The sequence below is a fragment of the Pristiophorus japonicus genome, chromosome 10 (genome assembly GCF_044704955.1).
Source record: "Pristiophorus japonicus isolate sPriJap1 chromosome 10, sPriJap1.hap1, whole genome shotgun sequence".
Taxonomy (NCBI): domain Eukaryota; kingdom Metazoa; phylum Chordata; class Chondrichthyes; family Pristiophoridae; genus Pristiophorus; species Pristiophorus japonicus.
Window position 1 is genome coordinate 177,086,421 of NC_091986.1, and position 22,775 is coordinate 177,109,195.

At 47.4% G+C, this 22,775-nt stretch overlaps 1 protein-coding gene across 4 annotated transcripts in view; it reads right to left on the reverse strand.

Moving 5' to 3' along the window:
* Positions 1-22,775, reverse strand: part of dclk1a (doublecortin-like kinase 1a) — a 448,638-nt gene that overhangs the window by 148,073 nt on the left and 277,790 nt on the right. For all 4 annotated transcript variants that reach the window (XM_070891561.1, XM_070891563.1, XM_070891562.1 and 1 more), the window contains one exon: positions 13,611-13,763. In XM_070891561.1, the coding sequence (XP_070747662.1) occupies positions 13,611-13,763 (153 nt within the window). The remainder of the gene's footprint in view (positions 1-13,610; positions 13,764-22,775) is intronic.

Genomic DNA, 22,775 nt, shown 5'->3' on the forward strand with positions numbered 1-22,775 from the left:
CTCACAGCATCCTCCTCGCAGCTCACACTGCCACCCAACTTAGTGTCATCCGCAAATTTGGAGATACTACATTTAATCCCCTCGTCTAAATCATTAATGTACAGTGTAAACAGCTGGGGCCCCAGCACAGAACCTTGCGGTACCCCACTAGTCACTGCCTGCCATTCTGAAAAGTACCCATTTACTCCTACTCTTTGCTTCCTGTCTGACAACCAGTTCTCAATCCATGTCAGTACACTACCCCCAATCCCATGTGCTCTAACTTTGCACATCAATCTCTTGTGTGGGACCTTGTCGAACGCCTTCTGAAAGTCCAAATATACCACATCAACTGGTTCTCCCTTATCCACTCTACTGGAAACATCCTCAAAAAATTCCAGAAGATATGTCAAGCATGATTTCCCTTTCACAAATCCATGCTGACTTGGACCTATCATGTCACCTCTTTCCAAATGCACTGCTATGACATCCTTAATAATTGATTCCATCATTTTACCCACTACCGATGTCAGGCTGACCGGTCTATAATTCTCTGTTTTCTCTCTCCCTCCTTTTTTAAAGACTCAAGGGGAGGGGGGGGGGGGGGGCGGTGGGGGCGGGGGAAAGAGGAGAAGAGAGGAGAAGTCACAAGACATTTGGGTGTGATCCATCTATACAGACCTGGAGAGAGATAACTGCGAACCTGTGCTGCCTGCTTTCCTGCCGTTTTGAGCTTCCTTCAAAAGGTTAAATTTAAGTATGGGGACAATACTGACAATGCCGTACCTTGTGCGAGCCTTCTGCAACATGGTGTTATGTAGGAGACAATTGATGCGACTTCATCGCATCAGGAACATCAGAACCTATAGAGTGCTGGGCAGGAGGCCTTACCCACCTCGGGTATATCGAGACAGGCATTCATACCTCCACCTGTGTGATGCAGACTGCGTCAGAAGGCTGTGTTTCCGCAAAGAAGTTGGTAAGTGAGATCTGTGAGTTGGTCAAAGCAGTCCTGCAACCTAGAAGCATCAGGAGGACTGCTTTGTCAGTTGAAGTGAAGGTTACAGCTGCACTTTCATTCTATGCCTTCGGATCATTTCAAACTACAACTGCGGATGTGTGAGCCATCTCTCAACATGCAACACATGTCTCCATTCGCCAGGTCATGGCTGCACTGAACGCGTGTAGGAATTACTTCCTAAAGTTTCCCATGACTGCTCAAGCAATCCATGACAGGGTTGTGGGCTTCTCCAGGATTGCTGGCTTCCCAAAGATACAGGGCTGCTTTGATTGTACTCACATTGCCTTGCGAGCACATTTGAAGGATTCCGAGATGTACAGGAACAGAAAAGGTTTCCACTCCATTAATGTGCAGCTCGTATGCAACGACATGCATCATAGCATGTCAGCTGATGCAAGATAGCCTGGCAGCACCCATGATGCGTTCATCTTATGCGAAAGCATTATATCTGCCATGTTTCAGCAGCAGCAGCCAGAAGGGCACAGCTGGCTACTGGGAGACAAAGGGTACAGCCTCGCCACCTAGCTCATAATACCCATATGTGTAACCTGGACGGAAGCTGATCGTCGATACAACATGTCGCACATTGCGACGCGCAACATCATTGAGAAGACTGTTGGCATATTGAAACAGTGTTTCCGATGCCTGGACCATTCCGGAGGCTATTTGCTGTACTCCCGTGAGATTGTCGGTCAGACTGTTGTGTGCTGCATGCTGCATAACTTAGCCATCATGAGGTAGCAGCACCTGGTAGTGGAAGAACTACCTGTGGTGAGAGTGGCTGATGATAATGAGGTGGAAGATGCAGGTGACGAGCAGGAGGAGGACGACGAGGATGAGGAAGCCATACAAGTGCCTGAGGCCGGAGCACGACAGGGGAGGGGGGCAGGCCATTGTGCTCCTTTAACGATTGCTCGAGCCTTGCGCCAGCAGCTCATCCGTGAACGCTTTACTGATGCCTGAGGGCTCAGCGACAACTATTCCAATGGACATGTTTACTGCTTGGAGCTGTTCTGTAATGTTGTGTTGTGTTAATGGAACATGATTCAGTTTTAATGTAAAATATATTTTATTCAAAAGTTTATAAAGTACTTAACTTTAATAAAATTATTCTTGTATCAAACTTTACTTTAATATCACTCTTTAAGATCACTTATAAACTTGTAAATTTACATAACTTACCAAAAACTTTTAATTTGAGAACAGTTACAACAACAACAGCAAAGAAAGGCTGCACCCACCCATCTCTCATCCCCCTTATTCTAAGACAGCCCGCTGCGCTTGGTCTTGGACACACCACCCCTGCCCGCAGGTGGTGGCGCAGTGTTTCTGGGCTTGAAATCAAGCTTATTTTTTCTAACATCTCGGGTACTGCGCACCTCGAGAGTGGGGGCGTAGCGTCAAGTGGCAAGTTGGAGGGCACAGGCAGCAAGTTGGAGGGCCCGGCTTTGGGCTCTTCAGAGGCTGATGTGGGGATTGGAGTGGGAGTGACACTTGATTCTGTCAATGGACGTCGGGTTTGGGCATGTTCCCTTATTGCAGCAGCTAACTCCAACATGCTGTCCCTCATGCACCCTGACAGTGTCTCAACTACCTGCAACATTCCCTCCCTCATGGTCAGTGATGTGGTTTGCACTACCTGTGACATTCCCTCCCTTATGGCCACTATTTCCTCACTGATGGTCCCGGATAGCGTTCCCATTTCTCGTGTCATTGCTGTTACTTCTCCCGACAGTCCTGCTACCTCCTCACTCACCCCACTGATGGCGTCCAGGAGTGATCGGGTAAGGTCAATGCTCTCCGTACTCAATTACATCATCTGAACCACATCTGTTAGGTCCTGCACCTCAGGAGAGGGCGGTCGAGCTCTCCTTCCCCTCCTCCCCATGGGTGTGGCTTGCACCCCAACACTGGGACCCACAGCCTGGGACGGTGGGGCCTGGGTGTGCGTCGTTGCACCATACTACTGGGACTTGCAACCTCGGAAGGTGGGACCCTGGGTGTGCCTTGCTGCACCCCACTACTGGGACCCCCAACCTTGGAAGGTGGGACCCTGGGTGTGTCTCGCTGCACCACACCACTGGGACCCCCAACCTCGGAAGGTGTGAAAGCATAGAATGTCCCACCAACACTCAAACCACTAGTCACGGAAGGGGCCGTTACCTCCATGAATGGCACCTCCTCCAAAGTCAGTACAAAGTGAGAGCTTCATTCAGCTTCATCCCCTCCCCCTCCATGGATTGGAAGATGTTCTCCTCTTCAGGCTCGTCCGCGTCTGAATCTTCTTTTGCATCGTCAGGGTTGGCCTCAAGTTCAACAACTGGCTCTTTAAAAATGGCCAATTGCAAAATCCGAGCTGTACTGAGCATGTCTTTTTTTTCTGTACATGCGTGGAAGTGCGGCTTCATTTTTCGGCGCAGACAGCAGGCTCCACCCACCCCCCCGCCACCGAGGTGACTGCGCAGCGCCAAATTCGAATTATACATCGGAGGAACTTTGGCAAAATATTTCTGGCCTAGAAAGACGAGCATAACTCTGGCAATATGCCAGAAAATGGGCTTGGGGAAAATTAAGCCCATAATGAGGACAATACCACTACAAGAACTGAGATAGAGCAGCCATTCTGAACTCTCATTTTAGGTGATCAGATAAATCTGGTGGCACCCGACAATACAGCCCAACAAGAGTCTCAGGAATCATTGCAGCATGTAGTGCATTTATAACATTGTGATGAAGAAGGCTTGCTGTTTCTGGAATTTGACGGCGTTGACAATGAAGAGGGAGTAGGAGGACTTGCCTCCCCATAGCATAAGGATGGTGCATAGGAAGGAAAGGACATTGAACTGAATATCCAGCAGCCAGAGAAAGGAGGACACATCTGATAGCCCAATAAATGATAGATGGCTCAACCAAATAAAGCCACGTCACACCTACCTGTTCTGCCCTCACCCCTCACAAGGTCCCTCATTGTCAAAAATTTCTGCACAGTTCCTTCATAAAATAAATAAAAGTCTACATTTCCTTGCCATCATTCAAAACCTAAGTTGAAAGCATGCACAGAAATGAACTCAAAATTCCAAGTGCTCAAATGTGTTCTTTTTTTTTAAACAGAACATTTACCAAAAACAGCCAAAAATTCCAATCACTACAAGTATTTAACACCTTTTTGTGTCAGCTAATTTACTTTCTCAAGCTCCTCATCTACTATTCATACAAGATGCTCCCTGAGCGAGATGAGGTTGAGCGGTGTGTGGTTGCGATGGTTCCCCTGAAACCTAGGGCCTGAGGTGACTCATATCAGTGAAGCTGCTGTCGCAGAGGAACCTGCTTTGGAAGCCTTGCTGATGTAGTGACAGGAGGTGCGGGGCCCCTGTCTGAAGCTCCCCCATTTGTAGGCATTGGGTGGGGCAATAAGTAGACTAATTGTCACACAATAGCTAGACCACTCTTGTAGCCCATTGGTGTAGAGTACAGTCATCAAAGTTGCTACTGCTCCATGTCACCACAGATTGTATAGTCCCAGCCAGGTCTTGGAAACCCTATGAAAGTGTTCTTATCAAACCATTTATGGCAGCAGTGTAAGCTGCAACTTCTGCCACATTGCAGACTAGTCAGAAAAGTAAAAGGCCATGGGATCCAAGGGAAAGTGCCAGGTTGGGTCAGTGGCAGAAGCAAATGGTAATGGTCGATGGATGTTTTTGTGACTGGAAGGCTGTTTCCAGTAGAGTTCTGCAGGACTCAGTACTAGGTCCCTTGCTTTTTGTGGTATATCAATGATTTAGATTTCAATGTAGGGGGCATGAGTAAGTTTACAGACGATACAAAAATTGACCATGTGGTTGATAGTGAGGAAAAAAGCTGTAGGCAGCATGAAGATAGCAATGGACTGGTCAGGTGGGCAGAAAAGTGGCAAATGGAATTCAATCTGGAGAAGCGTAAGGTAATGCATTTGAGGAGGGCTAACAAGGCAAGGGTATACACAATAAATGGTAGGATACTAAGAAGTGTAGAGGAACAGAGGGTCCTTGGAGTGCATGTCCACAGATCCCTGATGATAGCTGGACAGGTACATAAGGTGGTGAAGAAGGCATACGGGATACTTTCCTTTAATAGCTGAGGCATGGAATACAAGAGCAGGAAGGTTATGTAAGAACAGTATTAAACATTAGTTAGGCCACAGCTAGAGTACTGCATACAGTTCTGGTCACCACATTACAGAAAGACGTGATTGCACTAGAGAGGGTACAGAGGAGACTTATGAGAATGTTGCCAGGACTGGAGAATTTTAGCAATGAGGAAAAATTGGATAAGCTGGGGTTGTTTTCTTTGGAACAAAGGTGTCTATGAGGTGGGAAGTAATTGTCATGTATGTACTTTTGGGATCACTAGCCACTAGATGGCGTCACTGTTGGAGGCCACTGGGCTGCATGCACATGTGTGCAGCCCAAGTATAAAAGGCCAGCCATTTTGTACATTAGTCACTTTAGGCCTTAATAAAACAGAGCCAAGGTCATACCTCTTGGAATTAAACAGTACTCTGTCTAACAGTTATTGCATACACAACGTTTGCCGACGAGGCAACAAGAACCTTTACGTGCAAAAATGAGCACAACTGGATTGTTGGAGCCATTCGTGGAAGGAGAAGATTGGACAGACTTTGTGAGCCGTTTGAGCCAGTTCTTTGTGGCCAACAAAATGGAGGCGGTCGGCGACGCAGATCGGCGCTGGGCGGTGTTCCTCATGGTTTGCGGTCCAAAAATTTATGGTCTGATAAAGAATCTACTCCTGCCTGTGAGTCCAACAGAGAAGACATATGAAGAATTGTGTACACTGGTACAGGACTACCTTAAGCCAGATGAAGGCATCATCATCTCGAGATTTTACACGCACGTTTGTTCATAGGGCCAGAATGCGGCGTAATTCGTTGCCGACCTGAGACGTCTAGCGGGACTGCGTAAGTTCGGGGCTGTGTTGGCAGACATGCTGTGGGACTTTTGTAATCGGCATCAACCACGTGGTGATCCTGCGTAATCTACTGGCGGTGGACTTGAACAGGACCATCACGATCGCTCAGTCATGCATTATGACGGATAGAAGTCTAAAACAGATGTCAATAAAAAATCGAAACTCGGCAAGTACTATAAATGTGATTGATTCGGCGTTCAGCAGAGCAGCACATGGCAGGGCCTACCCGACTGTGTACGCAAAACCTATGGCTGCCCAAAGTCCGCCAGCGGGAATGCGTCCGATTTCTCCATGTTGGCGTTGTGGGGGAAATCACCGGCACCAGCAGTGCCGATTTAAGCAATATAGTTGCAAAGGCTGTCTGAGAGTGGGGCATCTCCAGCGCAAGTGTCCGCAGATGAGCAAGCGTGCTGCGACACACCACGTGGAGAATGATGGTCAGACTAGCACGGATCCGGATACGTAATCCGAGATACCAGAGGAGGAAGTGTATGGACTGTACTCATTCCTAACTAAGAGCAAACCGATAATGATCAACGTGAAATTTAATGGGGTGCCGGTATCGATGGAACTGGACACGGGGGCGAGTCAATCGATAATGAGCCAGAGGGCATTCGACAAGCTGTGGGATACTAAGGCTGTGAGGCCCAGGCTAAGTCCAGTCAATGCCAAGTTGCGCATGTACACCAAAGAACTCATAACGGTGATTGGCAGTGCCACAATCAAAGTGTCGTATGACGGTGCGGTTCACGAGTTACCGCTATGGATTGTCCCAGGCAATGGCCCAATGCTGTTCGGCAGGAACTGGCTTAAAAAAATCAGATGCGATTGGAACGACATCAAGGCACTGTCGTCGGAGAAAGATACATGTGCCCAAGTACTGAGCAAGTTCCTCTCGCTGTTCGAACCAGGCATCGGCAACTTAATGGGAGCCAAAGTGCAGATCCACGTGGACTCGGATGCAAGACCCGTCCATCATAAAGCTCGGGCAGTTCCGTATATGAGGGAGAAGGTCGAAATCGAACTAGACAGACTCCAGCGTGAAGGGATCATATCACCGGTTGAATTTAATGAATGGGCCAGCCCCATTGTTCCTGTGCTGAAAAGTGATGGCACAGTCAGATTCTGTGGAGACTACAAGGCTACGATCAATAGGGTTTCGAAAGAGGATCAGTACCCGTTACCGAAGGCTGATGACTTGTTTGCAACGCTAGCTGGGGGGGAAGTCGTTCACCAAACTGGACTTGACGCTGGCCTACATGACATAGGAGCTGGTCGAGACGTCGAAGAGACTTACGTGCATTAACACGCATAAAAGACTTTATTTATCACAGGTGCCCTTTTGGAATTTGTTCGGCCGAGGAACATGGAAAGTCTACTGAAGTCCATTCCCAGAACCGTCGTGTTCCAAGATGATATCCTGATCACAGGTCGTGACACCGAGGAACATCTGAACAACCTGGAAGAGGTTCTACATCGTCTGGACAAAGTGGGACTCAGACTTAAACGCTCAAAGTGCGTCTTCTTGGCACCAGAGGTCGAATTCCTGGGGAGGAAAATTGCTGCTGACGGCATCAGGCCCACGGACGCGAAAACTAAGGCCATCAAGAATGCACCCAAGCTGCAGAATGTGACGGAGCTGCGGTCGTTCCTGGGTCTACTCAACTACCTAAATTGAGCACCTTATTAGAGCCACTACACATGCTGCTAAGAAAAGGCAACAACTAGGTATGGGGTGCGTCTCAAGACAGAGCTTTTGAGAAAGCCACTAATCTGCTTTGCTCTAACAAGCTGCTGGTACATTATGACCCAATGAAACATTTAGTATTGGCCTGTGATGCTTTGTCATATGGAATTGGTTGCGTTCTCCAACAAGCTAATGAGTCGGGTAAACTTCAACCAGTCGCGTATGCTTCAAAAAGTTTGTCTGAAGTGGAAAGAGCCTACACAGCATGGTAGAGAAAGAAGCACTAGCCTGTGTATGGGGCTAAAAAAATGCATCAGTACCTGTTTGGTCTTCGGTTTGAACTGGAGACAGATCACAAGCCGCTCATTTCACTGTTCTCTGAAAACAAAAGTATCAATACCAATGTTTCATGCCGCATCCAGAAGTGGGCGCTGACATTATCCGCTTATGATTATGTCATTCGCCATAGACCTGGCGCCGAGAATTGTGTCGATGCTGTGGACCATCAGTCGTTGCCCACACCGGAGGTGGAAACGTCACAACCGGCGGACCTATAGTTAGTTATGGATGCTTTTGAGAGTGAAGGAACCCCTGTCACGGCTCAACAAGTTAAGACCTGGACCAGCCAGGACCCGATTTTATCGGTGATGAAGAGTTGCATCCTCAAATGTGATCGGTCTACCATACCCAAGCAAATGTGCGAAGAGACCAAACCTTACATTCGTCGCAAAGACGAACTGTCTATTCAGTCGGATTGTATATGTGGGACAATCGTGTTGTTATGCCCAAGAAAGGGAGAGAGAAATTTGTACGTGAGCTACATAACACACATCCCAGCATTGTTATGATGAAAGCCATTGCCAGGTCTCATGTATGGTGGCCAGGAATTGACTCTGAGCTGGAATCATGTGTGCATCAGTGCAACACTTGCATGCAGCTCAGCAAAGCACCAGCGGAATCGCCACTGAGTCTGTGGTCGTGGCCGTCCAAACCATGGTCCAGGATCCATATAGACTTTGCAGGTCCCTTCCTGGGGAAGATGTTTTTAGTTGTGGTGGATGCATATTCAAAGTGGATAGAGTGTCTAATCATGTCATTCAGCACATCCACAACTACCATTGAGAATCTGAGTGTCATGTTCGCGATACATGGTCTGCCTGACATCGTTATTAGTGACAACGGGTCGTGCTTCACCAGTCAGGAATTTCAAGAGTTCATAAAACTCATTGGTATCAAACATGTAAGGTCAGCACTGTTCAAACCTGCATCCAATGAGCAAGCAGAACGTGCTGTCCAAATCATAAAGCAGAGTATGAAGCGAGTAACCCAAGGGTCACTGCAGACCCGCCTGTCATGCATACTGCTTAGTTACAGGACAAGACCACACATGCTTACCTGGGTTTCACCTGTTGAACTAATGCTGAAGAAAGGTCTTAAGACCAAGCTATCTCTTGTACACCCTGACTTGAATAATCATGTTGAGTATAGAAGACAAAGTCAGCAAGGGTATCACGATCGCGCAGCTGTGTCACGCGATATTTCTGTAAATGATCCTGTATGTGTTCTGAATTATGGTCGGGGTCCCAAGTGGATCGCTGGTACTGTCATGGCCAAGGAGGGCAACAGAGTATTTATTGTTAAGCTGAAAAATGGGCAAACATGCAGGAAACATATGGATCAGACAAAGCTGTGGAACACAGACGAACCGGAACAGTCGGAGGAAGAGACAATTGACGACCAACCAACCTAACCCCAGTCATCAGGGGACTCAGTGGTCATCAGTGAATCGGGACTTTCAATCACTGACATGTTCAATGAAAATGGACTTTCAATCCCTAACATGGCCATGGCAACTCCCACCAGGTCAGCCATCCAGCCACCAGTCACAACAGACACTGAACACTCACCCAAGGCTGGAGTTGAACTGAGACAGTCAACCCGGGAGCGTAAAACACCAGACTGTCTCAATTTGTAAAAGACACTGTTAATATCTCAGAGGGGGGTATTGTCATGTATGTACTTTTGAGATCACTAGCCACTAGATGGCGTCACTGTTGGAGGCCATTGGGCTGCATGCAAGTGTGTGCAGCCCAAGTATAAAAGGCCAGCCATTTTGTATATTAGTAATTTTGGGCCTTAATAAAGCAGAGCCAAGGTCATACCTCTTGGAGTTAAACAGTACTCAGTCTAACAGTTATTGCATGCATAACAGTAATTGTGATATATTAAATTATGAGGGGCCTAGATAGAGTGGATAGGAAGGACCTATTTCCCTTGGCAGAAACCAGGAGGCCTAGATTTAAAGTAGTTGGTAGAAGGATTAGAGGGGAGATGAGGAAAAAAAAATTCACCCGGGGTAGGTGGGGGTCTGGAACTCACTGCCTGAAAGGGTAGTAGAGGCAGAAGCCCTCATATAATTTAAAAAGTACTTGGATATGCACTTGAAGATGTAACCTACAAGGCTATGCACCAAGAGCTAGAAAGTGGGATTAGGCTGGATAGCTCCTTTTGGTCAGCACAGATACGGTAGGCCGAATGGCCTCCTTCTGTGCCTTAAATTTCTATGCTTCTACAATTCAGAAGTTAACAATGTCCTTAGAAGTTGTTCCTAGCATCTTAATGCTGCAGAAATCTTCCAGACTGTCACCATCTCCAGCGTGTTCCACAGGTCATGAGAAGCTTCTTGCAATGTGTTGCAGATGTAGGTACTCGAGTCCTCCCACTTCTGCATCATTCTGAACCATATTCATTGAACCCTCTCCACTATCACCACATGAAATCAGTACTTCTTAATCACAGTTCTTTTGAAGTCTGGGCCTTAGTCTAGGTCCCTAGACTCCTTGGTCGAGGGTTGTCAATTCTCTACCCTCTGTGGAGGAACGGCATTCTTCTACTCCCAGGTCATCATTCTCACTAATGGTCAGTGCTTTCTCCAGTGACATCCCTTCTGACTCACTAACTACTTCTTCCCAAGTGGATGTCTCTAGGCTGGTGCATGCACACGTAAGATGCTCTGACTGAATTGCTGATGAAGTGGCAGGAGTTGTGGGTTTAGATGAGGCAGGACATTTGTCTCTGGAAGTGCCTGGGTAGTCACTGGAGTGGCCAGTCTCTATCTCCAAGGCACCCCTGATGATGTGAATACAGAAGAGCTTATTTAGTTTTTAAACTGTGACATTCTCCTTGAAGAAATTGTTGCTGCACTTCGAGGAATTGCAATACTTTCAGAAGGCACATGAAGCCTTCATGAGTCTTGCCCAGCCTTTACCAATCTTCTGTTGATCAGCTTCCAACCTTGATGTCTTGGACAGTCTCTCCTGTCTGCCTGCCTATGATGTCTAAGGTCTCCTCTTCCTGAGGACTCAGAGTTTTGAGTGGTGGTGCTCCTCTCCCAGTTGCACTTCTCAAGCGATGGTTATGGGTGAAATTTTCCTTTGGAGGGAGAGGAAAGAATTTTAAAGGCTTGTGAGTGGTATAGATTCCTGTCCCATATGAGTGCATACATCCCATAACGACGAGAGGAGCATCTGCATTGTCCTCTTTAAATGAAGCGTCCTTGAAGACTACCAGAAGTCCTTGTAGAAGGCAATGTGAGTTGACAGATCGTTAGTTAAGATGGTGCATGAGTGTTTATAGAGCTTGCCCTCTGCATGCTCGAGTTTCCCTTGATATCCAGGTGCTGAGAGAGAAAGAGTATGACAGGAAAGAAGGTGAGTGATGACTCCATAAGGGATACAAAATATTTTGGCATCAGTCTTTTGACTTATCTTGGCTACTCTTGTGAAGTTATGGAACCTCTTCTGCCACTTTGTGGCATTTGTTGAGATGATTGTCGCTGCCAACTCCTTCTATGCAGCCTGAACCAGTGTCTTGTGAGGCTTCCTTCCTTCAGTCCCCAACAGTCTTGCTCTTTTGACCCACACTTCAGTCAAGAGGACCTCCACAGATGCGTCCAACAGTCTGGGGCTATTCCAGCTGCTTAGACGCCAAAGGTTGCTGCACTTTCAGACATTTTGGCCACTGCTGTCTGCTGCTCCGGAGATGACCATTGTACATCAGAGCTATAGGTTATTTAAATAAAGGTTTGGTCTGTTAGAATCTCTCTGATAACGCTTGCTGGTTGAACTGTTTGCTACCCAGGCAAATCCTCTGTCTTGCAGATGGCTTGTGTTCTTCCTCTGGCTGTTGTTGCTTTTCTGTTCCTGTGTGCTCCATGGCTAGGTACTTTGTAGGGAAAAGTTGTGTAGGACATAACAGGTTACAATAATCTTTTTGAAATCTTGGTTGGACTATTCTGTAGTACTCCCCTAATCTGTCCAGGCCCATTATTCTATCTCTGTCAGATCGTGTCATTCAATTATGTAGAGGTGTCATCAGCTACAGCCCCAGCACCCACCCTTGCAGTTTTCATAGCCCTTTAAATGATGCTACCACTCTTGATTGCCACAGGTTGAAGAAATCATAGGAATTACCAGGATAACAGACATTCAAGTGCATAATTCTGTTCCTATGGTCACAGAGCAGCTGTGTATGAGACCCAGAATGGTAGATATTTCTGTTCATGAATGAAGCAGCATTGGGAGTAACACCTCATGTCTGTGCTGCATGAAGATAGTCAATTATATCCTGAACTCGGAGGATTCCTGCTGCATGGTAGTAATGGAGGGCTCCTTCCTGTGTCAGGATGATTTCCAAAATGAAACAAGTGAACTCACTGGTCATGGCAAACAATAAATCAGTGACCTGCATGATGCAAGTGTGGACTGAAGGTGGGAGATATGACAGAGATCTCCTGTGGTTGCTTGGAAGGAGCCTGCTACATAAAAGTTCAACGCAGTTGTCACCTTCACAGCCACCAACAGAGCTATTCTGGCCTGGTAGGGGTTCCCAAGTCTAGCTTAAGGAATTTTAATCTCCACATGCAGGTGTCTTCTAAATGTCCAGATATGAATGCAGGGCTTTGCACATACAGATGGCAGCTTAAAGATGGGTTCTAATGAAGCACTTAAGATACAAATTAAACTTTCTGATCCCCTCCTCTAGAACCTGCAAATAGAGAGGTATCCCATAGGAACACCCATAGCTGCTCGCAAACCAGCACACTGACGCTGTTCACTGGACAAACGCACTGATGTAGTTAAGCTTTAAGAAGCTGTCAGGAAAACTCAAACGGTTTCTCTAAATTCCTTTCTCCAATGACAGTAATATAGCAGAGTAACAGTGACTTGGGTACTCTATAGAGGTCTCAGGTCTCAACACTCCATAATACTGGGAGCTAGCACCTCATGTATACAAGTGCAATAGATGCTAAAGTTTGCATTATCGAACATATACAGAGAGAAAAGGGAGAGACAGAGAAAGACAGAATGTGTGTGAGAGACATACAGAGAGAGAAGACAGACAAAGAGAGACTTACACAGTGTTAAAGAGTAATAGATAAGTAAGACATAGGTGGTAACAAGAGAAAGCATGAAAGGCTAGAGAGACAGGGGGAGATTGCAAGATTGGAACACAAGCAGACAGAGACTGAGAGAAATTAGAGAGTGGGAGAAAAGCAGAGTTACAGTAAGAGGAAGATAGGGGAAAAAATGTTTTTACCTCAGGGAACACCATAGAAGTTAAATTTGTATATTAGAAATAACAAGGAAGCAATTTCAAGTCTATAATCTAATTACAAGATAAAAATAATAATTAAGCAAATGAGTTCTGCTTTCATAGTTTATCATCAAAATATATTCTCTACAGTGGAGATATAGAGAGAATGCAGGAAAGTGGCTAGACATCAACCAAAAAATAGTTCAGCTTGTTGGACAATAACATTTTCCTGTTCCTACCTTCTCCATGTTTATTAAAATACAATTTCTTAGTTAATTGTATTTGTGAAAGTGTTGATTTTATTGCAGAAATAAGCAATATGTACAATAATATAATGTGAAATGGTCATGTTCTCTTGATTACCTGAGCCAGTAGAAGCTGGAGACTTGCTACGTCGTGATGGCCCAGGGCTCTTTGTGATACTGTTTCGTCCTGTAGCACCACCACCTGCACCTGCAGCACCACCACCTGCACCAGGAACTTTAGTGTAAGAAGTGGACTTAACCACTCGACATTCTGTGGGAGAAGAATAAAAAGGTTATGCAATCACAAATATGTTTTACTTCTGGAATTTAAAAGATACCTTAACAACAGCTTGCGTTTACGTAGTGCTCTTCATTCCAGAAAGATGAACATAACAATTCATAGAATGAGGAATGAATGGACAACACCAGGAGGGAAACAAGTAAATGGAGTTAAGGGATGGAGCCAAAAGCATGGTTGAGGATTAAATCTGTAGTATGCTTTTCAAAGCAGGGAGGGAAGAGGTAAAGATGAGGGAATTTGGGAGGGAGTTCCAGAAGGAAAAGATCTGGTAGTTGATAGAATGATTGTCAATGGTGGGGGCACATGGGGTAAACATAGAAATATTGAAACATAGAAAATAGGTGCAGGAGTAGGCCATTCGACGCTTCGAGCCTGCACCACCATTCAATAAGATCATGGCTGATCATTCACCTCAGTACCCCTTTCCTGCTTGCTCTCCATAACCCTTTATCCCTTTAACCATAAGGGCCATATCTAACTCTCTCTTGAATATATCCAATGAACTGGCATCAGCAACTCTCTGCGGTAGAGAATTCCACAGGTTAACAACTCTCTGAGTGAAGAAGTTTCTCTTCATCTCAGTCCTAAATGGCTTACGCCTTATCCTTACGACCGTGTACCCTGATTCTGGACTTCCCCAACATCGGGAACATTCTTCCTGCATCTAACCTGTCCAGTCCCGTCAGAATTTTATATGTTTCTTTGAGATCCCCTCTCATCCTTCTAAACTCCAGTGAATGCAGGCTCAGACAATCCAGTCTCTCCTCATATGTCAGTCCTGCCATCCCGGGAATCAGTCTGGTGAACCTTCGCTGCACTCCCTCAATAGCAAGAACGTCCTTCCTCAGATTAGGAGACCAAAACTGAACACAATATTCCAGGTGAGGCCTCACCAAGGCCCTGTACAATTGCAGTAATACCTCCCTGCTCCTATACTCAAATCCCCTAGATATGAAGGCCAACATACCATTTGCCTTCTTCACTGCCTGCTGTACCTGCATGCCAACTTTCAATGAGTGATGTACCATGACACCCAGGTCTCGTTGCACCTCCCCTTTTCCTAATCTGCCGCCATTCAGATAATATTCTGTCTTCGTGTTTTTGCCACCAAAGTGGATAACCTTACATTTATCTACATTATACTGCATCTCCCATGCAATTGCCCACTCACCTAACCTGTCCAAGTCATCCTGCAGTCTCTCAGCATCCTCCTCACAGCTCACACTGCCACCCAGCTTAGTGTCATCTGTAAACTTGGGGATATTACACTCAATTTCTTCATCTAAATCATTGATGTATATTGTAAATAGCTGGGGTCCCAGCACTGAGCCCTGCGGCACCCCACTAGTCACTGCCTGTCATTCTGAAAAGGACCCGTTTATCCCGACTCTCTGCTTCCTGTCTGCCAACCAGTTCTCTATCCACATCAGTACATTACCCCCAATACCATGTGCTTTAATTTTGCACACCAATCTCTTGTGTGGGACCTTGTCTAAAGCCTTTTGAAGATCTAAGTACACCACATCCACTGGTTCTCCCTTCTCCACTCTACTAGTTACATCCTCAAAAAATTCCAGAAGATTTGTCAAGCATGATTTCCCTTTCATAAATCCATGCTGACTTGGACCAATACTGTCACTGCTTTCCAAGTGTGCTGCTATTTCATCTTTAATAATGGATCACAACATTTTCCCCACTACTGATGTCAGGCTAACCGGTCTATAATTACCCGTTTTCTCTCTCCCTCCTTTTTTAAAAAGTGGTGTTACATTAGCTACCCTCCAGTCCATAGGAACTGATCCAGAGTCGATAGACTGTTGGAAAATGATCACCAATGCATCTACTTCGAGGGCCACTTCCTTAAGTACTCTGGGATGCAGACTATCAGGCCCTGGGGATTTATCGGCCTTCAATCCCATCAATTTCCCTAACACAATTTCCTGCCTAATAAGGATTTCTTTCAGTTCCTCCTTCACACTAGACCCTCGGTCCCCTCGTATTTCCAGAAGGTTACTTGTATCTTCCTTCATGAAGACAGAACCAATGTATTTGTTCACCTGGGTTTGCCATTTCTTTGTTCCCCATTATAAATTCACCTGATTCTGACTGCAAGGGACCTACATTAGTCTTCACTAATCTTTTTCTCTTCACATATCTATAGAAGCTTTTGCAGTCATTTTTATGTTCCCAGCAAGCTTCCTCTCATACTCTATTTTCCCCCTCCTAATTAAACCCTTTGTCCTCTTCTGCTGAATTCTACATTTCTCCCAGTCCTCAGGTTTGCTGCTTTTTCTGGCCAATTTATATGCCTCTTCCTTGGATTTAACACTATCTTTAATTTCCCTTGTTAGCCACGATTGGGCCACCTTCCCCGTTTTAGTTTTACTCCAGATAGGGATGTAAAACCAGTGTCAGAGAAGTGAAGGACGTGACCAGGGACATAAGCCCCAATTTTAACCTAGGGTGGGAATCAGGCCTGCAGGAGTGGGGCTACCAGCATCACCCGCAAAACCAATGCTCCTCCTAAATTTTTTTTTTGCGCGGTACAAAATTTGCTGCTCGGCTGTTGCATGCACAGTATCTTGGAGGGAGTGTCCAGCTTGTGAGTGTCCTCCTCAGTATCTTCCGATTGCTGCGTGTCTGCGCACGCACAGTATCTTAGAGGAAACTTTGCCCATAGATTCAATTACTTCACAAAAGCAGCAAGAGCGAGTCCATATCTTCACCTCTCCACTTCTCTCTCAACAGCACCTCACAACACTCCTCCTCTCACCCCATCCTACCACTCTAAATAATTCCTTCACCTCCACCACATCCTTCATCATACAATCATAAGGGCATGCTAAAACACCTTGCTTTCTTATTCCAAACACATTCATCTCTTCTTTTTGGCTCTTTACACAACACACTAACACCATTTTCTTCTCACATTCTTGCACAAATAATGTTACTCCCACCACTCCCTCCTCACTTCACATTACACACACTTCCCTTTACATTCATCACCTTCCCATCCTCATTCCATCTTGTTTCTTCATCGCTTCTCAAGACATCCACACAAGCACTACATATCTCAACAGCCATTCACTAACACTCTCTTTCTGCAGGACAAGACTGCATAATGCCAGAGAAAGGATGGTTGGAGGAGTCCAAAATTTCATCGGCTTCATACAGACTGATCAGGAAACCTTGAGATCACTGGCCCAGGCAAAGTTATAAGTATCATGGAAGGAGAGGCTGGCGATGTACCTATGCAGGATGTCTGTATAGTATATGTATCTCTTCATTCAACTCAGCAAATATGCAGAAAGTTTAGAAACTTCAACCTACATTTTCAACACCATCACCTGCTAATGTCAACCCTCTATCTTCCATCCTAACTCTTCACTTTTGTGTAGATCCTTCTCAACAGCAAGAGGCTGTGCAGAAGAAGACAACCCTGAAAAGCACAGCCCTCTTGAGAATGCAGTGTTACATGCTCCATCCCTCCGAGCACCAGCTCAGACATTGGCATTCTGCAAGGGGTAGTGAGCGAGAGGGGTTTGCACATGGTGAAACATTCATCAACTGGTGGCAGGGACAGTCCAGGACAGAGCTCACCAGTGAGCACGGCCCTCTCCCAGCTCTACTGAGGAAGACAGAGATGAGGATTTTATGGGTCTAGCCACGAGAAGAAAACTGCTGTCCTCACACAGCAGTATTATGAGGTGGAAGCCATGCCAATGTGTTTTCAGCATTTTGACTGAGTGTGTGGAAGAGTCTGCTTCCAGCCTCTGTGGTGTCATCTTGTATGGCATCGCCATTCTGAAATCTACCCTGAAGATAGGTGGCTACATAAAGGAAGTTACAGCTTGTTCACGAAAGCTCAAATTGCTACCATATAGGGCCCAAGTTTCCACATGATTTGCGCCTGATTTTTAGGAGCAACTGGTGGAGAATGGACTATCTTAGAAATCCCAATTCTCCACATTTTTTTTTCTGCAGTTCTAGTCAGGTAGAACAGTTCTACTTTGGAACAGAATTTTTTCTTCAAAAGGGGGCGTGTCCGGCCACTGACGCCTGATTTGAAAGTTTCCACAGTGAAAACGTACTCCAACTAAAGTAGAATGGAGCAAGTGAAGATTTTTGTAGAACTGAAAAAACCTGTTCTACACATTAAAATATCAGGCGCAGGTTACAAATCAGGCGTCAAGAACGAGGTGGGGGGGAAGGGAAGTCATTAAATTCTATAATAAATCCTTATTTATACTTATACAAATATTATACAAATAAATCCAACCTGAATAAACATTTATAAGCAAAGAAAAGATTAAATAAACCATCTTCCTACCTGTGTGAAAGTGCTTCAGGCAGGCCTTTCGGGACCGAAGGCTGAACGGCCCGTCCCCAGCAACAGATTTACAGGTAGGTGGCGTTGGGTCGGGTCGGGGAGGTTCGGGTCGGGTCGGGGGGGGGGTGAGAGGGAGAGAGGGAGGGAGGGAGGTCAGGTCGGATCCAGTCCGGGAGCGGGAGTCGGGTCGGGTCGGGGGGGGAGAGGGGGAGAGAGAGGGGGGGAGGTCAGGTCGGATCCAGTCCGGGAGGGGGGAGCGCAGGTCGGGTCGGGTCCAGTCGGGGAGCGGGAACAGGAGTGCGGGTCGGGTCGGGTCCAGTCGGGGGGGAGGGCGGAGCGGGAACAGGAGCTCGGGTCAGGTCCAGTCGGGGGGGGGAGGGGAGCGGGAACAGGAGCTCGGGTCCAGTCGGGCGGGGGGGGGGGGGGGGGCGGGGGGGCGGAGCGGGAACAGGAGCGCAGGTCGGGTCGGGTCCAGTCAGGGGGGCGGGGAGCGGGAACAGGAGTGCGGGTCGGGTCGGGTCCAGTCGGGGGGGAGGGCGGAGCGGGAACAGGAGCTCGGGTCAGGTCCAGTCGGGGGGGGAGGGGAGCGGGAACAGGAGCTCGGGTCCAGTCGGGCAGGGGGGGGGGGGGCGGAGCGGGAACAGGAGCGCAGGTCGGGTCGGGTCCAGTCGGGGGGGCGGGGAGCGGGAACAGGAGCGCGGGTCGGGTCGGGTCCAGTCGGGGGGGAGGGCGGAGCGGGAACAGGAGTTCGGGTCAGGTCCAGTCGGGGGGGGAGGGGAGCGGGAACAGGAGCTCGGGTCCAGTCGGGCGGGGCGGAGCGGGAACAGGAGCGCAGGTCGGGTCGGGTCCAGTCGGGGGGGTCTGGTCGGGGGGGGGGGGGTGGGAAGCAGGAGCTGGCCGTGAGAGGAGCCTTATTCACGCAGCCCCAGTGAGGCCATTGGGCCAGGGCTAGGGGCTGCGTGCTTCGGGCCCCTCCCACACAGTTCGGCGCCTGGAGCTACTGCACTTGCGTGCCCACTGTAGCGCGCATGTGCAGAGGTCCCGGCACTGTTTTCAGCGCAGGGACCTGGCTCCACCCCCCCACAGCTCGTGCTGGCTGCGCCTCGGGCCAGAGGACCTGCAGGGAGGTGGAGAATACCGAGGTTTTTTTAGGCGCACTTTGTGGCGCGAAAAACAGGCGTCCAGGTCGGGACTGCGCCGTTCTAGTCGCGTGTGGAAACTTGGGCCCATAGAATCTGTGGATTGTTGTCCAAGTTCCTTGATAACTACCTGGGACAGCATTATTACCTGTATTTTCATAAGTTTGGTTGGAGTGTGGCTGGAATCAATTGGGCCTTCTGTCATGGTGTAGTAAAATCTGTTTGAGATAACAATCTTAAAGGAAAGGAAAATCTAAAATCTAAATAGGATCATTCCTGTTATGCTAGCCCCAACGTCAATTTGGCAAAATTATCTATACATCATTAAAATTGGTATGTCCACTTCCTTCCGCATCATTTCTGGAGAAAAACTCTCCCCAAGTCGTGCACAATTCAATTTCAAACTTTAGCCCTCTTTTCACTAAGATGCTTCTCCATCTATCAATTTCCTCAACTACTGTCATCTGTCAATATTCCTCTTGAAGAATTCCATGTTAATTGTGTGCACACCAATGTTACATCTAGTGGTGCCTGCCCTGTCACATTTTTAATAAGATTTTCCCATTAATGGGACAGCCTATGAGAGTAGAATCACTATAACTGCACAATCTGGCTACTGGAAACCTCTGTGAACCAACTCTGAAATGTATCTCGGCCCAGATGCAATCTTGGTTCTGTGCCGGTAACTTTGAAACTATAATTTATATGTATATTTTTATTTTACATTTTTTTTTTAAAACACACTTTTCCACCTTTCGAAGCTCCCATTTAAAAAAACAAATCAACCACCAGCCTTTCTCCCTGCTCTGATTACCTCGAATCAGCAGTTTAATAAAAATGATTTAACTTCGACTTTGACCCCAACTATTAGTATAATTTTAATAAAAATAATGATCTTCTGTGGCACTCCTGTCCTACTTTTGTCCAGAAGCAAGTTTTGGTTTGTTAACGGCCCACTCCTGGCTGTGCCTCAGCCCCTGCTTTTTCCTCCCATTTGCCTCACATCCAGTCGCTGTCCTTAATCTTCTTTATAAAACCATCCTGCTTGACTCAAAAGATATATTTTTCCATTCTGGTCGAGGGCAGCCGGTGCTGCAGCTGTGCAGCCACTTGATTGGCAACCCTGGTCTGTCTCTCCATGTCCCACCCTTAAACCCTATACGATATCTCAAATGCCAGCTTTTATGGGCCAGCACTATTACAGGTTGAACTTCCTTTATCCAGAACTCCCTTATCCAGAACTACCCTCGTCCATAACCATTCCTGGCCACCGGGTGGCACATGCTCAGAACTACGACGTGAGCAAATTGAAGTCCTTCCTCGCTGTTGACTCCCGCAATCGCCGGCCTGACCCCGCAATCCACCGCCCTCCCCTCATGATCTCTCTGCCGCACTCCCAGCCCCAAGCTAGCCAGCCCCGATATCCCCTTTGTCATGTATGTAACCACAATGTAACACCACTGTATTACTGTATACTCTCAACCTAGATGCACACCTTGACCACAAGGGGTGAACTTGTGGGAGACACTGCTTACCTGATCACACAGGTATAAAAAGGGAGGTCCCACGCAGGGTCATCGTCTTTGGAGTCCTGTGAATAAAGAGTTAAGGTCACAGAGTGACCTTGTCCCCAGAATGTGCCTCATGTGGTTTCATACTGTAGAGTAAGGACTTTACATTGGCGACGAGAAACAGGAATTCACAACCCATGAGAATGGCCACTGTTAGCACAGAGGAACGGTACTGTGTTGGGGAAGACTGGGACGATTTTGTCGAGAGGCTTCAGCAAAGCTTTGTTACAAAAGAATGACTGAGGGATGCAGCGGCCGACAAGCGAAGGGCTCATCTTTTGACCAGCTGCGACCAAAGACTTACGCGCTCATGAAGGACTTATTAGCACCCGAAAAGCCGGTGGACAAAACCTTTGAAGAACTTAGCAAATTGATCGGGGAGCACCTCAAACCAGCGAGTAGCATACATTTGGCCCGACACAGATTCGACTCCCACCGACGTCGTGAAGGACAGAGCATACCGGACTTCGTAGCGGACGTCCAGCGTTTGGCCAGCCTCTGTAAGTTCACAGACACCTGCAGGGGGGAGATGCTAAGGGACTTCTTTACCGAGGGCATCGGTTATGCGGGAATTTTCCGCAAATTAATTGAGAACAAGGATTTGACCTTGGAAGCGGCGACGTTGCTAGCTCAAACTTTCATGGCGGGGGACGAAGAGATGAAAATAAGATACGCGCGCAATTCTGCCTCTAACGCGGCGATGGATCAGGGAGTCATCATCATCAATGCGACTCAGAGCCCCGCAGACAGGCAGGGGCAGTCCGACACTCCCCAGGCAGCAATAGACCCCAGAGTAGGACTTCAACAGAGACAATGGCAGGCTGAACGGACATTCACGCCATCACAGTGGACAATGCGGCCCGGGATAGGGCTATTGACACCCACTAATAGGGTACTTAAGAGCAGTCAAAGTGACAGTCAGTGCGGAATGCCTGCCCATAGTCCCTTTGCTCCCAACAATGGAAATTTTAACTCATGCTGGAGGTGTGGGGGAAAACACTCAGCTAGATCTTGCAGATTTCAACAGTTTGTCTGCAGGAACTGCAATCTCAGTGACCACTTAGCTCAAATGTGTAGGAAGCCTGCAACCAGACTAATATATGAGGCGGATGGACCAGAAGAGGGTTCTTTGAGGCAGGATGACTTTTGGGGCAAATCGATGAACGCCGAGGTTCAGCGGGTCCATGTGGCGAATATTCACAGTTCATACACCAGAACGCCACCAATGATGATGAGGGTTTTATTAAACGGTATCCCAGTACGCATGGAGCTGGATACTGGGGCCAGCCAGTCACTCATGGGCATTCAGCAATTTGAGAAGCTATGGCCACTTAAAGCCAGTAATTAGCACGTATTGAGACACAATTACTGATTAAACTAAAGAAATCATTCTGGTGCTAGGCAGTGCAATGTTGGCTGTCACACACAATGGGTTAGTGAATCAGCTGCCGCTCTGGATTGTCCTGGGCAATGGTCTCGCACTGTTGGGGAGGAGCTGGTTAGCCGAGATGAACTGGAAATGAGGGGGATGATCACGCAATGTCATCTGTGGAGCGAAGTTCGTGCTCACAAGTCCTACAACAATTCGATTCACTATTCCAACCTGGCGTCGGGACTTTCAAAGGCACTAAAGTAGTGATACACATCACCCCGGACGCCAGGCCAGTACACCATTGCCGTATGTGTTGCGGGAAAAGATCGAGAGCGAACTGGACCGGCTGTTGAGAGAGGGCAGCATCTCGCCTGTTGAATTCAGCGACTGGGCGAGCCCCTTCGTTCCCGTCCTAAAAGCAGATGGCTCTGTCAGGATCTGTGGCGACTACAAGGCCTCCATCAATCGGGTGTCCCTACAAGATCAATACCCGCTCCAGAGAGCGGAGGACCTCTTCGCCACGCTGGCAGGCGGCAAGCAGTTCACCAAGTTGGACCTCACTTCAGCCTA